General features: G+C 46.0%; 1 protein-coding gene across 1 annotated transcript in view; it reads left to right on the plus strand.

Annotated features, from left to right (window-relative positions):
* Nucleotides 1-4,341: 4,341 nt before the first annotated feature.
* The window catches only part of Rftn2 (raftlin family member 2), a 63,364-nt gene continuing 53,672 nt past the window's right edge, over nucleotides 4,342-14,033 (plus strand). The window contains exon 1 of the mRNA XM_028886270.2: nucleotides 4,342-5,119. Coding sequence (XP_028742103.1) covers nucleotides 4,981-5,119 — 139 coding nt within the window. The 5' untranslated portion in view covers nucleotides 4,342-4,980. The remainder of the gene's footprint in view (nucleotides 5,120-14,033) is intronic.

Consider the following 14,033-nt stretch of genomic DNA (forward strand, 5'->3'; position numbering starts at 1 on the left):
TTTGTTTCAGTCTTGTTTAAGAAGGCATATTGTTGGGACTTCCTGAGTTCAGTTTCCCCGTCATATCTATTGGACACAATCCTGCAGCAGACTCCCTGGTCCTGGGCTCTAACCATCTTCCTGCCCCACCTTCTGTGCTGGTCTATGACCTTTAGGTAGAGAGGTTGTATTGTAGATGCAAAGGTTGCCCACAGGCACCCAATGGTCAGTTGTGTATGGTAATATTTTATTTATATTCAAATGTTATTTGTATGGTAATAAATAAAGTTGCCCGGGGGTCAGAGCTATTAGCAAGCCATAGGAAAGCAGGGCAGTGGTAGCTTACGCTTGTAATCCCAGCACTTGGTAGGCAGAGCTAGGTAAGTCTCTGTGTGTTCAGGGATACAGCCAGTATTGGATACACATGCCTTTAATCTCAATACCAATCATAGAAAACCTGGAGGTCTGTACAGACAGTCCGTGACGAGGCGGTCATGTGGTTGGGTTTACCACCAAAGAGAAGGCAGAACAGAAACACTATAAAAAGACAGACACACAGGAAGTAGCTCTGGTTCGGAGAGGTAGGACCACCACAGGAGGAAGGGTAAGGTTTTAGCTCTTAGCTCTGACTTCTTGGCTTTCTTCTTTGCATTGGTTCTGTGTTTCTTGTTTAATAAGACGGTTGGTTACATCTACAGTTCTCTACATTTTGACCAGTTATGGCTTCTTATAATGGTCTTTGTCTGCTGCAACAAATGTCTTTGATGAGGGGTGACAGCCACACTTCTCTGTGGGTATAAGGATAAGGATTTAGAAAGAAGTAAGAACTGGCACTGGTTGAGGAAAGTCAGTCATAGGTTTTCCTCTTGAGTCCATGACCTCACCAGACACTGGTAGTTTGCTAGGTTTACAATATCATACTTGAATTCCCTCCTACTGAGTGGGCTGCAAGTCCAATTATTGTCTACATACTTTATAAAATAATTAACTATTTGACCATGTATGAAGAAGAATATATGTATTTAAGAAATAATCCAAAGGGTGGGAAAATAATTCTTACAAAACTTTTCACGGTGGAAACTTAAAATAAGCAAAAAGTTACTTACTGAGTATTGTAGGAATAAAATGAAGTGCCATGACAGATATTACCCAGAATCCACAGGGGTTGGTGTCAAGACTCCCACAGACACCAAAACCCAAGGATACTCAACTCTTCTATAAAATGGTAAATGTTTGGATACCATGTACCATCATCTGTGGTACATCAAATTACCTCTGAGTTGCATACCAACATTTAATATTAAAGGGTAACGTGTAAGCGCCTCATGGTTGCCAGACTGCTGTGTTCAGGGACAATAGCAAACATCTGCACATGTTCAATACACGTGCAATTTTCAAAACACATTTCCAATATGCATTTGTTTGAATATCCACATGTGAAACCTGCAAATATGAAGAACTGGGAATAACTGTTAAGATGGGAACATACGCCACATTAATACATGGAAATGGTTTTCAACTATTATTAAGAGACAGACAAAATTTTGTTCTTAGGAAGAAAATGACCTAAGTGATCATGCAATTATTCTGTGATGCCTTTAATTCCAGAACTCTGGATCTCTGTGAGTTCAAAGCTAGCCTAGTGTACAGAGTGAGTTCCAGGTCAGCCAAGGCAAGACAGTGCTTTCCTTGCCAGGAGGACCAGCATTCACTCTCCGGGACCCACATTTTAAAAGGAAGCAGGGAAAGCTGAGCAATCCCAGCCAGGGGGAGGGGGAGACACGCAGCTGTCTAGGGCATGCTTGCTGGCCAGCCTCGGCTCCTTGGTGAGTTCCAGTCAATGAGAGACACTGTCTTAAAAAACAGGGAGACAGCTAAAGTTGTCCTCTGGCCTCCATGCACACACACCACACACACACACACACACACATCACACACTAATAATAATAATAGTAATAGTAACTGCATACATAATGATGCTGTATTATTGCGTAATGATACACAATTACCTAATGATAACTACATACATAACAGTAATAAGCAGGACGGTGGTGGCGCATGCCTTTAATCCCAGCACTTGGGAGGCAGAGCCAGGCGGATCTCTGTGAGTTCGAGGCCAGCCTGGTCTACAGAGCGAGTTCTAGGAAAGGAGCAAAGCTACAGAGGAAACCCTGTCTTGAAAAACCAAAATAAATAAATAAATAGTAATAAGGATCTTTATCCAGTCAGCATCAGCTCTCAGTTGGACTTAGCAGCCTTCTTTCTAGCCCCCCCTTTTTTTTATTATACATACCAACCCCAGTTCCCCTTCCCTCCCCTTCTCCCGCCCCCTCACCTCCCCCCATCCCACTCCTCATCCACTCCTCAGAGGGGGAAAGCCCTCCCTTGGGTAGTCAACAATGTCTACACACCAAGTTGAGGCAGGGCCTAGCCCCTCCCCAAGGTACCAAAGCTGACAAGATGTCCCTCCCTAGGGAATGTAGCCCCTAGTCAAAGCATCTTCCCCCAGGCTCCACCAGTGGTAAGTCTAACGTGAAAAGGGTCTGCCTTTGATTCCATTTGCTTATTTGACTCCCTCCAATCACCTACAAAGCGCAATCGAAGTTCAATGTGAATAGCATTCAAAGCCCATTTCCCCAGCTTGGATTTTCCTTCACGTTTTATGTTCTAGTAGTCAGCTGCTCAGTGTTGCTCATTCGTGCCACACAGCTTCACAACCTGCCCTTAGTTATGCGCTCCCCTCCCCCAGGCACAGGCTGTGTGTCATCCTACATGTACGCATCCTTGGAAACAGCCAGGACGTAGTCCCGTAAGTTCCTTTAGGGGACAGACCCTGTTGAGGCATCTTTTGTACCTAGAGTTTTTGAGTGCCTAGAAATGGCAGGCACTTGATAAAGGTGATGGGGTGCTTAATGAACAACTTTACAAGCAGGGTGATTGGTACCAGTGCCCAGCAGAGATTCCATTTTTACAGTAGAAGAGCACAAGAACTCATCCCACGAAAGGGGACGTGAGGCGCAGCAACCCTGAGTCAGGTGAGTCTCTCGGTCGGCTACTGTCTGAGTCATCTCATTTCCCAGAATTCCCTCCCACCTACGATGCCCAGCCTTGAACATGGGGACTATAGAATGGTCTTCTATAGCAAACACTTCTGAGATGTAAAATACTTTAAGGGGAGTAGAGTAGGCAGAAGGAAGAGGCAAAAGATGACCTCGATCTACAAACTCAATAATCCACACATGCTCCCTTCGCGGAGTTTTCATGTGTAGACTTTAACGAACTGAAAAATCTCTTCAGCCAGGCTTTCTCAAAGGAGATCAGGATTTATTTTGTAAATGGGGGGAATGGTACCACAATCCCTTCCTTCCTCTCATGACTACCAGCCCTGCCTCGTAAGGTGCACAGATTGCCACACGCAGTATTGGGACAGAAGACGCGATTATCTTGGTCGGCCCTTTACCGCTAGGGACATTTTAAGAGGGAAAGGAATTGAAACTCAGCGAAGTCAAGTAACTTGCCCCAGAGCATGCCTGTGATAAGCCTGAGAAGCAGAATTTACACACAAGCTGTCTGCTTTCAGGGCTGGTGATGAGGAGCCTGGACCTGGACAGGACACAACACCATTTCACAGGCATGGCTATGGCTCCTTGTAAACTATTCTTGACCTGAGGTATGTGGCAAATTGTAGGATTGCATGAGTCAAGTTATCCACATTTGTTTTTTAACTAAGGCCATTTGAGACCTGAAGATCTTCCGTCACAGCAGTGTTTTAAACCCCAGGTACAGGGCTGGAGAGACGGTCCAGACCCAGGAGCATTGGCTGCCCATGAGAGGACCCAGCTATGGTTCCAGAACTCCCATGGTGGTTCACAACCATTTGTTACCGCAGGTTCAGAAGATCTGACCCCCTCTCTGTCCACCAAGGGCCCCTGCACACATGTGGGCACCCACACTCATGCACATAAATAAATAAAATACTAAACTAAGAATGTTGGGAAAACTAATTCCTCGTGTAACTGTTTCTTCTTTGCAATTACGTTAAAAAAAAAAAGTTTTTCGATGACATTTCTAAATAGGTATGTAATGGCCTAATATTCACTCCATTATCCTCTTTCTTCCTCAAGTTTTTTTTTTTTTAATGAAAATGTTTTAAGTTTTTTTTTAAGCTTTTTATACTTGGTGGTTTTAACCAGCACATTTTTCTAGCAAAAAGAAACTCCATGTGGAAAGAGATTTTCAAACGTTCCACCTAGGAATAGAGCACTTTTCTGATTTTCTCTTCCTTCCTTCATTCCTTTCTTTCTCTTTCTCTTTTTCCCTTCTGTCCTCCTGTTGGATTCCAGGGTTCCCTCAGAAAGCTCACTTCCTTTCTGGAACTGATTTTTGTTTCCAACCACACTGAGAATCTCTCCCCTTCCCTCTCTCCCTCCCTCTCTCCCTTCCTCCTCTCCCCCTCCCTTTTGCTCTCTCGGCAGAAGCAGGGGACAGAGAGAGAGCAAGCCGGGGACCGAAGAGAGAACACAGACAGCAGGGCATCACTTGGACGGACTCTTGTCTTCCATCTGAGGATAATCACACCCGAGCTGTACTTCGCCTTTGGTTCCGTTTCTGAACACTTCTTTTCCATTCAGCCGGCCGGGAGAGACAAAGCCCCGTGCCCCGAGCGCCAGAGCTCTGGTCGGGGGCTGGCTGGTTGTAAATTGACGTGGCATGGAAATTCTCCGCTAAGTTGCAGCAGTTTGTGAGCTCCTCGGAGATCCAGCCCAGCGTCCCGGAGCCGGAGCAGAACCATGGGCTCTGTGCCCTTCCAGAAGAATGGATAAAGTCCCCCGCTCCTCGCCCGGGACCCGCCGTTTGCTTTCTGGATATCTCTCATTTCGCTGAAAATCAAACTAAAACAGCGAAGTCTGTAACTTGGTTTTCTGCAGCTTGAACAAGAGAATTGGCTGCTCCGGTGCCCCTTGCTCGTCCCCGCAATCTTAACTCCTTGCAGACTTTGCCATGGGGTGCGGACTTAGGAAGCTGGAAGACCCTGATGATAGCAGCCCTGGAAAAATATTTTCTACCCTCAAGAGACCGCAAGTGGAAACAAAGACAGAATTTGCTTATGAGTATGCGCTGCTGGATTTTACTTTACAAGGTACTCCTTACTTCTAATGTAGTTAACTGTGTCCAAAACTAAGAGAATACTCATTTTTTTGGAGTGTGGACCTGTGGATTCTTAAGCTTGTTTTCATAATGAAATTGTTTGGTCCATCTAACAATGACGCTTTGTTTCTTAATTACATCTGGGGAGATTTTTTTTTTTTTTTTTTTTGCTTTTTTTTTAAACATGGTTCATGTGTATTATACAAAATTAGGAAAACTGCTTGGAAATGTTCCTTTCGTTTTTAAAGCAATTAGGACAAATGTTTGATTTCTAGGCCAAATTGCCGTAGCCTTGATGACAGCTTGTGTTTTGGAAAGATTTGAAAGGCACGGGACACAGGCTGTGGGCGATGCTACTTGTATGCACTATGGAAAACTTAGGCAAAGGCAATTCTGAGATGGCCAGCGGGTTGAATTTTGTGATGATGTTACTCTGTGACACATTTGACCAAACTAAAGTTGACAAAAAGTTGTTGTTGTTGTTTGTAGAGGAAAAAAGTAGTCCTGGGGAATACCTCCTCAGCTGGGTGCTCCATCCCTAACAGAGAAACTCTGTTCTCAAAAGTTGGAAACACAAATAAACAAGCCCAGAAGGAGGCTCCGGGAAGGGGCCCAGGCAGCTCCTCTTCCCCAAAGGCTTTGCCTTCCTCCTTGTGGAAACTGACTACTGTTACAGACATGTGTCCAACAGACACACAGACATAACAGAGTTTAAGACAAACTGCATCTTTAATTATGATGTGCATAAAAAAAAGTGAAATTTAGAGACACTTGCTGAGTTTTCCAAATACTAGTATTACGTTCTTATAGCAAAGCATAATTTTAATTCAAGTCATACGTTTCATCAATTCATAGAGTTTATACTAATAAATTATCCTACTAGATAGTCCTTTATTCTCCTTTTCCCCCACTGCCGCCGCCGCCACCACCACCACCACCCCCTTTTTTTTTTTTTTTTTTTTTTTTTTTTTTTTTTTTTTTGGTTTGCTCTGAAAACAGTGCATCTTTGTGCACGAAGCTGGAGCAGCCCATTTTTCTTTGTCAAAAATTGAGCCGGCCAGCAATCAGAATCCTCCCAGAGACACATAAGCTCTCTACCTGTGCTTCGAACATGTTTACCTACCTGTTTTGACCTAAGTAAAGATAAGGCTGCCAGAAGAAGAAAAGTTAATATTCTCACTTTTCTTCTTTGTTGAGTGAATTTAAAATGGGTTGAGGTAAGGCTGATAGAAAAGTAGCCAGTCATCATGAATTTTTACATGCCTTTAAAAAAAGTCATTTGAGAAAAATCCTTGCGATGGGGCGCCTCTCCAGGGGGTTCACTCCATAGCTTCTCCTTATCAGCACAGACTGTGTTGGGTGGTAAATGCATGACTACAAGAACGGAGACGCTTAGGCCAGAACCATGTTCATCTGCACTTAAAGATTTTGGTGCACAGCTCGCTTTCGGGGTGTAGAACTTTACGGGCTTGATGTTTTTTTCTGATTCATACCGTTCCAAGATGTTAGCACCTCCAACAAATACATATAAACACGATGACCTTCGACTCAAAAGGACACACAGCCTTCACTCAGCAGTCATTTTGGTTTGGTTGTTAGCCGGAACCTTTTTCTCCATCACAGGAACATAATTCCCACTTAACACTCTAGACGCTGCTGCAGAAGCGTGCTTCCGTCCTCTAGCGCAGGCATGGGTGTGTCGTGCACACGCTAACTCTAAAGCAGGCGCATGTCTTTGGGCAGCATCTGCTTCCTATTTGGTACAGGCGCCTGGTGGCCCGGCCCCATCAGGCCCCGTCGCTTCCCGGTTCTCCCACCCGTTCGTGTTTGGGGGTTTTGTTTGCCCGTTTGTTTTGGTCTCGCCTTTTCTTCAGAAGCCAGGGCTCTGGGTACCAGCCCAGCTCCGCCCCCTCTTCAGTCAGTTTCCCTGCCCCTCTCCTCCTGTCGCTGACAGCCACCTGCCTGCCACTGCAGCGTCTATGATAGTGAGTCTGGGTGGGCTAACACATGCCAGCCCTCTGCTTGGCACTGGCCAGCCCTTCCTGGAATTGCTGGGAAGAAAATGAATAGTGCCGCTCCTGGCTGCCAGACTACCACACAGCGAGAAACCTAGGCAGAAACAAAATGGCCTGGTGACAGCTGTGTGTGTCCACAGTGAGCCTGTCTCTTACTTTCCTGGTTTTTTTGTTTTGGTTTGGTTTGGTTTGGTTTGGTTTTGCCCCCAAATGGAAACCGTGGAACAGAGAATAAAGTTTAAAGAGGGGGAGACTTTAAAAACTCCAAGTCCCCGTGTTATGTTACATTGTATCTTGAACACTTATTTATCTCCCATTCAATTCTGCCTTTCTCCCCTTCCCCGGTCATTTCATTGCAAATTGGGTCGTGCAAAGTTTCCATGGTAGTATATGTGTGGTAGGAGAAAGAAACGTTATTTTCACTCCAGTGCTGATGGGTTCGAAGTTGCTCTTTCGTTAAGGTGAACTCACTTTTTACGTCCCTCTTCTCAACCTTCTCATCAAACATCTGACCAGCTGCTGAGGGGGTGGGTCAGTCAGCCAAGGGCTTGTAGCACACCAGTAAGGACTGGAGTCCACATAAAAGCCCGGTGTGTCCATTGCACTCCCACATAAAAGCCGGGTGTGTCCATCATCCTCCCAGCACCGGGGAGACAGACAGGGGGCTCTGGAGAGCACTGTCCCACCAGCCTAACCAACCCAGGAGCTCCAAATCCAACGAGAAACCTGTCTCAAAAAGTAAGGTTGACAGTAATTGTGGGAGACAGCCGCTGTCCACCTGTGCCCTCCATGCACACTCACGCACACTCAAGCTCACACAGGCATGCTTATGTGCGAGCGTGTCTGTGCATGCGCGCGCGCACACACGCGCACACACACACACACACACACACACACACACACACACACACACACAAATCCAAGCAGAAAACAAACAGCAGAGGCTTCCCAGCCTCTTCTCCCTCCAGTCTCTTTCCTGCCTCCCATGCTCTTGTCTTGTTCTCTCTGCTTCACCTGTCCCCTCGCTGTGCTTTTCTGGTCTTCCGGTCATTCCCTACATCTCAACAAGGAAAAGATTAGCATGCCGGTTAGGCAAAGAAGACTCGCTAGTCATAGTTCCCGGGTCATGAGTCCTTTTCAACTGCTGTGGCTGATTCCTTGTCTGCAGAATTAATTTACTAATTCTAACGCTGCTTACATCAGACGGCTGTTTAGATATTAACGAAGTGAGGGAAGACTACCTCCAAGGGGTACCCCGGGGTTCGTAAGTGCTCGCTAAACACTAGCTATGACTGGCCCTCCTGTGAGAACACCTCTGTCTCCGAGGCTGGGGATGGACCACATCCCTTTCCTTCTTTAAACCCAGCTCTGACTCCTCTTTGTATTCCCAGCTGGAAGTAGTGATTTGAAGGGGAACCGAGATAAAGTCTCCAAAAGAGGGAGCTTGGGCCCAGCAAGTGTCTCGGTCTGATTTGGTACATACCCATAAAGAGAACCACTCAACAAAAGCCACCAGAGTGAAACTTCCAGAACTGTGTAACGCCAGTGAGCAGAGAGCCCAGGTTTAATGCAGAAGGAGACAAGTCATGTTAAGTGTTAGAGAACATTCCAGAATAGGAATGGAGTTCTACAGAGAAGGTACTAAAAATCGACCACAGTTAATAAATACATGATCAGCCGGGCGGTGGTGGCGCACGCCTTTAATCCCAGCACTCGGGAGGCAAAGGCAGGCGGATCTCTGTGAGTTCGAGGCCAGCCTGGGCTACCAAGTGAGTTCCAGGAAAGGCGCAAAGCTACACAGAGAAACCCTGTCTCGAAAAACTAAAATAAATAAATAAATAAATAAATAAATAAATAAATAAATAAATGATCAGAAAAAGGGGTTTGAAAAAAAAAAGAGTGAGGCATGGTGGTGTACGCCAATAATCCCAGGTCTTGGGAGGCTAACACAGAAAGATTGAGGCAGCCTGGGCTACATAGCAAGACCTGTCAGAAATAAAGAAAGGGGTAAAAGGGGGCGGGGTAACGGGGAATCAAAATCAGACTGCATTTTTGTATAAATGTATCAATCTAATGAATTCTGCTTCTCCCAAGCAATCAATGGATTTTTAAATGTTAAAGTGCTACACGGAGGGAAATTAATGATAAAATCGACTGAATCCTCTTAAATGTTAATGTAATAGCTATTCTTTCCTTTTACTAAACTACATAAGGTGTTCCATTATGTTTGAATTGGTGGCATCGTCCACCTGGGAAAAATAACAAATCTCGCAAATACAGACTATTGTGGAAAAGAATTCCATTCTGAACCGGGGGAGGAAGGGATCTCTATTAATAGCATACAGCTGACCCAGTGTTAAAACTGTCCAGAGCTGGAAATGTAGCTTCATTGGTAGTGTCTGCCTAGTCTGCACCAAGCTTTGGGTTAAGTCCCCAGAACTGCATAAAAACAAACAGGAAGACACAGCCCTGCAATCCCAGCCCTGGGGAAGTGGAGGCAGGGGGGTCAGTGGTCCAAAGCCATCCTTGTCTGCACAGCAGCTCTGAGGCCAGCCTGTGCTACATGAGACCCTGACTCACAAACAAACCAAAAACCAGTCAGTGTTAGGAGACAACGCATATACATTCCTGCCAACTCTCTGGGCTTTCTCTGGGGCTTCCTTTCCTACCTGTGTTCCTTATGTCAAGTGAGAAGCACTCTGAGAACCTCTGTGCTAAAAAGCTGGGGTACACTATAGAAAAGCCCGGTTCACCCCCTGTGCTAAAGCTGGGGTACACTGTAGAAAAGCCTGGCTCACCCGCTGTGCTAAAATCTGGGGTACACTGTAGAAAAGCCTTATTCACCCCTGTGCTAAAGCTGGGGTACACTGTAGAAAACTCTGGTTCATTCCCTGTGCTAAAAGCTGGGGTACACTATAGAAAAGCCTGGTTCATCTCCTGTGCTAAAAGCTGGGGTACACTGTAGAAAAGCCTGGTTCATCCCCTGCGCTAAAAACTAAGTACACTGTAGGAAAGTCTGCTTCTGTGCACTTGAGCAGACTACATCTGCATGAGCACCCTGTGGCAGGCAGGGAAGGAAGCATTCAGCCTCAGTGTACCTACTGTGCCCTGTGGTGCAGCCTAGGGCTGCAAAGGCTATGGAAGAAGAGCCTCTTGACCTGAATGGGCAGGTCCCGAAGGGCTCTTCAGAAGTGCCATCTCATCTGAGAGGTAAAGAATGAATGAGACTCTCGACAAAAAGTCCGGAACATTTAAATCACCACTACAAGACAATAAGGAAAAGACAGCCCAGTTTGAAAAAAAAAAAAAAAAAAGACAAGCATCTGGACATGTTGAGGGATATTCAATCACACTATGAACCCTGAGTTTGCATTTGCATTGATCAAATAAAATTAACCTTAGGTCAGGAGGCTGAGTTAGCAATGGGTAGACAGGAAGTAAACATAGAGCATCAGAGGGCGTCCGGGAGAGGTAGAGAGACACAGGAAGTAGTTGGGTGGGATTTGGGGTGACACAGGTTTTTCTGGTTTGGTGAAGCAGAAGCACAGATTTTTCGGAGACACCAGCAAGGAGAGTAGCTTTTTGCTACTCAGCCTCTCTGAGCTGGCAGGTTTTCACCCCAGCCTTTGAATCTCGAGTCTTATTTATAAATGGAACGACAGAGATTTAGTTAAAGCTACCTTTAGTGGCAGCAACAGAGCCGGTACCTTCCGGAACAGAATTCTCCCCCAGGCTGTGGCCTGAGTGGCCAGGCCACTACTAGAGAAGCAGGCTAGTAACTGCAGAGACGCAATTGCCAGCTGAAATAGATTGAGGAGCAGCCACTGTGCCAAAGTTAAAACAACATGAACAGACAAAATCAGAAATCCAAGTGGCCAAAAGACGTGAAACTGTATCCGGTCATTGGTGATCAGGAACATGCATGTTTAAACCACTACTATAAAACACCCAAGACAGCTAAAATTCTGAGACTGTCAATGACAGGTGCCAATAAAGTATAATAACCATTTGGAAAAAAAAGGGGGGTGGATTTTCTACTTAACTGAAGATACACCCAGGGCTCACATACACCATGTGTTGTACAAAGATGTCCAAGTCAAACAACTGGGAATTCCCAAGCCAAGAGCATGCTCACACAAGGGACCAGTGGACTGCAGACATCCACTAGCAGTTTTTGCAAAGGGCCATAAAAACATGGTAGGCTTTATGAGCCAGGTGGCCTCGGTCACACCTGCTCAGCTCTGCAGCCGCAGGGGACACACAGCTAAACACCATGGCCATCCCTTGCTGACTCCTGTTATCCTGCAATGAAAGCAGAACTCCAGAAACACAGCTCACAGGCAAGTCCAGCACTGAGTGTGAAGTGAAGACACACCCTGAGTGAGCACTGTAGGATTCCATTTTCATAAGGCTCAAAACATCCACCAATCAGCCTGGCAGTATAGCCCAGGGGCAGACCACTTCTTTTTTATCTTTTTTTAAGTTTTTTTAAATACCAACCACAGTTTCCCCTCCCCTCCTCCCATCCACCCCCATCCCACCCTCCATCCATTCCTCAGAGGGGGTAAGGCCTCCCGTGGAGTGTCAACAAGTCTGGGGTATCAGGTTGAGGCAGGACCAAGCCCCTCCCCGCAGCATCAAAGCTGAGCAAGGTGTCCCTCCATAGGGAATGGGCTCCAAAAAGCCAGTTCATGCACTAGGGATAAATCCTGATCCCACTGCCAGGGGCCCCACAAACTGCCCAAGCCACACAACGGTCACCCACATTCAGAGGACCTGGTTCAGTCCCATACAGGTTCCCCTGCTCTCCGTCCAGAGTGTGAGCTCCCACGAGCTCGGGTCAGCTGTCTCTGTGAGCTTCCCCATCATGATCTTGACACCCCACCCACCCACCCCACCCACCCCACCCACCCCCGCCGCCGCTTGTACAATTCCCTCCTCCCTCTCTTTGACTGGACTCCAGGTGCTCGGCCCCTGCCTAGCTGTGGATCTCTGTGGATGAAGGCTCTACGATGATAGTTAGGGTAGTCACCAATCAGATTGCAGGGGAAGGCCGTTCAGGCACCCAGTCCGCTATTGCTAGGTGTCTTAGCTGGGGTCGTCCTTGTGGGTTTCTGGGAGTTTCCCCAGCACCAGGTTTCTCCCTAAGCCCAGAACGGCGCCCTCTATCATATCTCTTTCTCGTTGCTCTCCCTCCCGAGCTCAACAATTCCATTCCTTCGGGTTCTTACCCCCATCTCCCTACACACACACACACACACACACACACACACACACACACACACACACACACACACTCCCAGTTTACCCAGGAGATCTTCTCTCTTTCCCCTTCCTAGGACAATCCATGCATGTTCCTCTTAGGGTCCTCCTTTTTACTAAGCTTCTCTAGGGTTGTGAATTGTAGCCTGGTTATCCCTTGCTTTATGTCTAAAATCCACTTATGCATGAGTACATACTGTGTTTGTCTTTCTGGGTCTGGGTCATCTCACTCAGGATGGTTTTTTTTCTAGTTCCATCCATTTGCCTGTAAATTTCAAGATATCATTGGTTTTGGTTTTGGTTTTTGTTTTTTACCACTGAGTAATACTCCATTGTGTATACGTACCACATTTTCTTTATCCATTCTTCAGTTGAGGGGCATCTAGGTTGTTTCCAGGTTCTGGCTATTACAAATTGTGCTGCTATGAACATAGTTGAGCATGTTTCCTTGTAGTATGATTGAGCATCCTTTGGGTATATGCCCAAGAGTGGTATTGCTGGGTCTTGAGGTAGATTAATTCCCAGTTTTCTGAGAAAGCACCATACTGATTTCCAAAGTGACTGTACAAGTTTGCACTCCCACCAACAGTGGAGGAGTGTTCCCCTTGCTCCATATCCTCTCCAACATAAGCTGTCTGCAGTGTTTTTGATCTTCGCCATTCTGACAGGTATAAGTAAGATGGTATCTCAGAGTCGTTTTGATTTGCATTTCCCTGATGGCTAAGGATGTTGAACAATTCCTTAAATGTCTTCTGGCCATTTGAGATTCTCCTGTTGAGAATTCTCTGTTTAGATTTATAGCCCATTTTTAATTGGATTATTTGGTATTTTAACCTCTAATTTCTTGATTTCTTTATATATTTTGGAGATCAGCCCTCTGTCAGATATAGGGTTGGTGAAGATCTTTTCCCATTCTGTAGGCTGCCGTTTTGTCTTATTGACTGTGTCTTTTGCCTTACAGAAGCTTCTCAGTTATGGGAAGTCCCATTTATTAATTGTTGCTCTCAGTAGCAGACCATTTCTTAGCACACAGTCTCTGCTTGACACTGAACCATAGAGATCAGGGCTGCATTCCCAATCTCTGGCACTAACTAAGGAAGAGCAAGCAGTGGTTACTGGGCAGTCGAGGTTAGGTGTGATGGAAAGAGAGAACCAAGATTGGAAAGAGTGGACTGAGAGGTCTCTGGAGAGCAGGCCGCTTTCTCATTTTTGATTAAATACTGGTCACCAAAGTTTTGGTGGTTTAAAGTATATTCCGTGCTCATATCCTTGTATACGTTATACCCTCCCTCCACAGGAAAGTTCAAAGAGTAGGAATGGATGGAAATAACGCAAACAAGGGTGAAAGACAGAATGAACAAAGGCCAGAAGTGAGAGGAATTCTGTAAGCTGGAGGCTGCATGGTTCGTGAAGGAGAAAGCATACAAAGGCAGGTCGCAGGATTCCCAAACTGCCATGAGTCTCTCCCACATGTGTCCAGCTTGGCCAAGCAAGGTGGCACACGCCTCTAATCCTAGCACTCAGGAGGTGGACACAGAATAATTGGCCCCATGTTCAAGGCCAGCCTGGGCTCCTGAGACCCTGTCTCAAAATACAAGAAAAAGAGAAAAGAAAAAGAAAAGCTGCCAT

This window comes from Peromyscus leucopus, chromosome 13, assembly GCF_004664715.2.
Source record: "Peromyscus leucopus breed LL Stock chromosome 13, UCI_PerLeu_2.1, whole genome shotgun sequence".
NCBI classification, from domain to species: Eukaryota; Metazoa; Chordata; class Mammalia; order Rodentia; family Cricetidae; genus Peromyscus; species Peromyscus leucopus.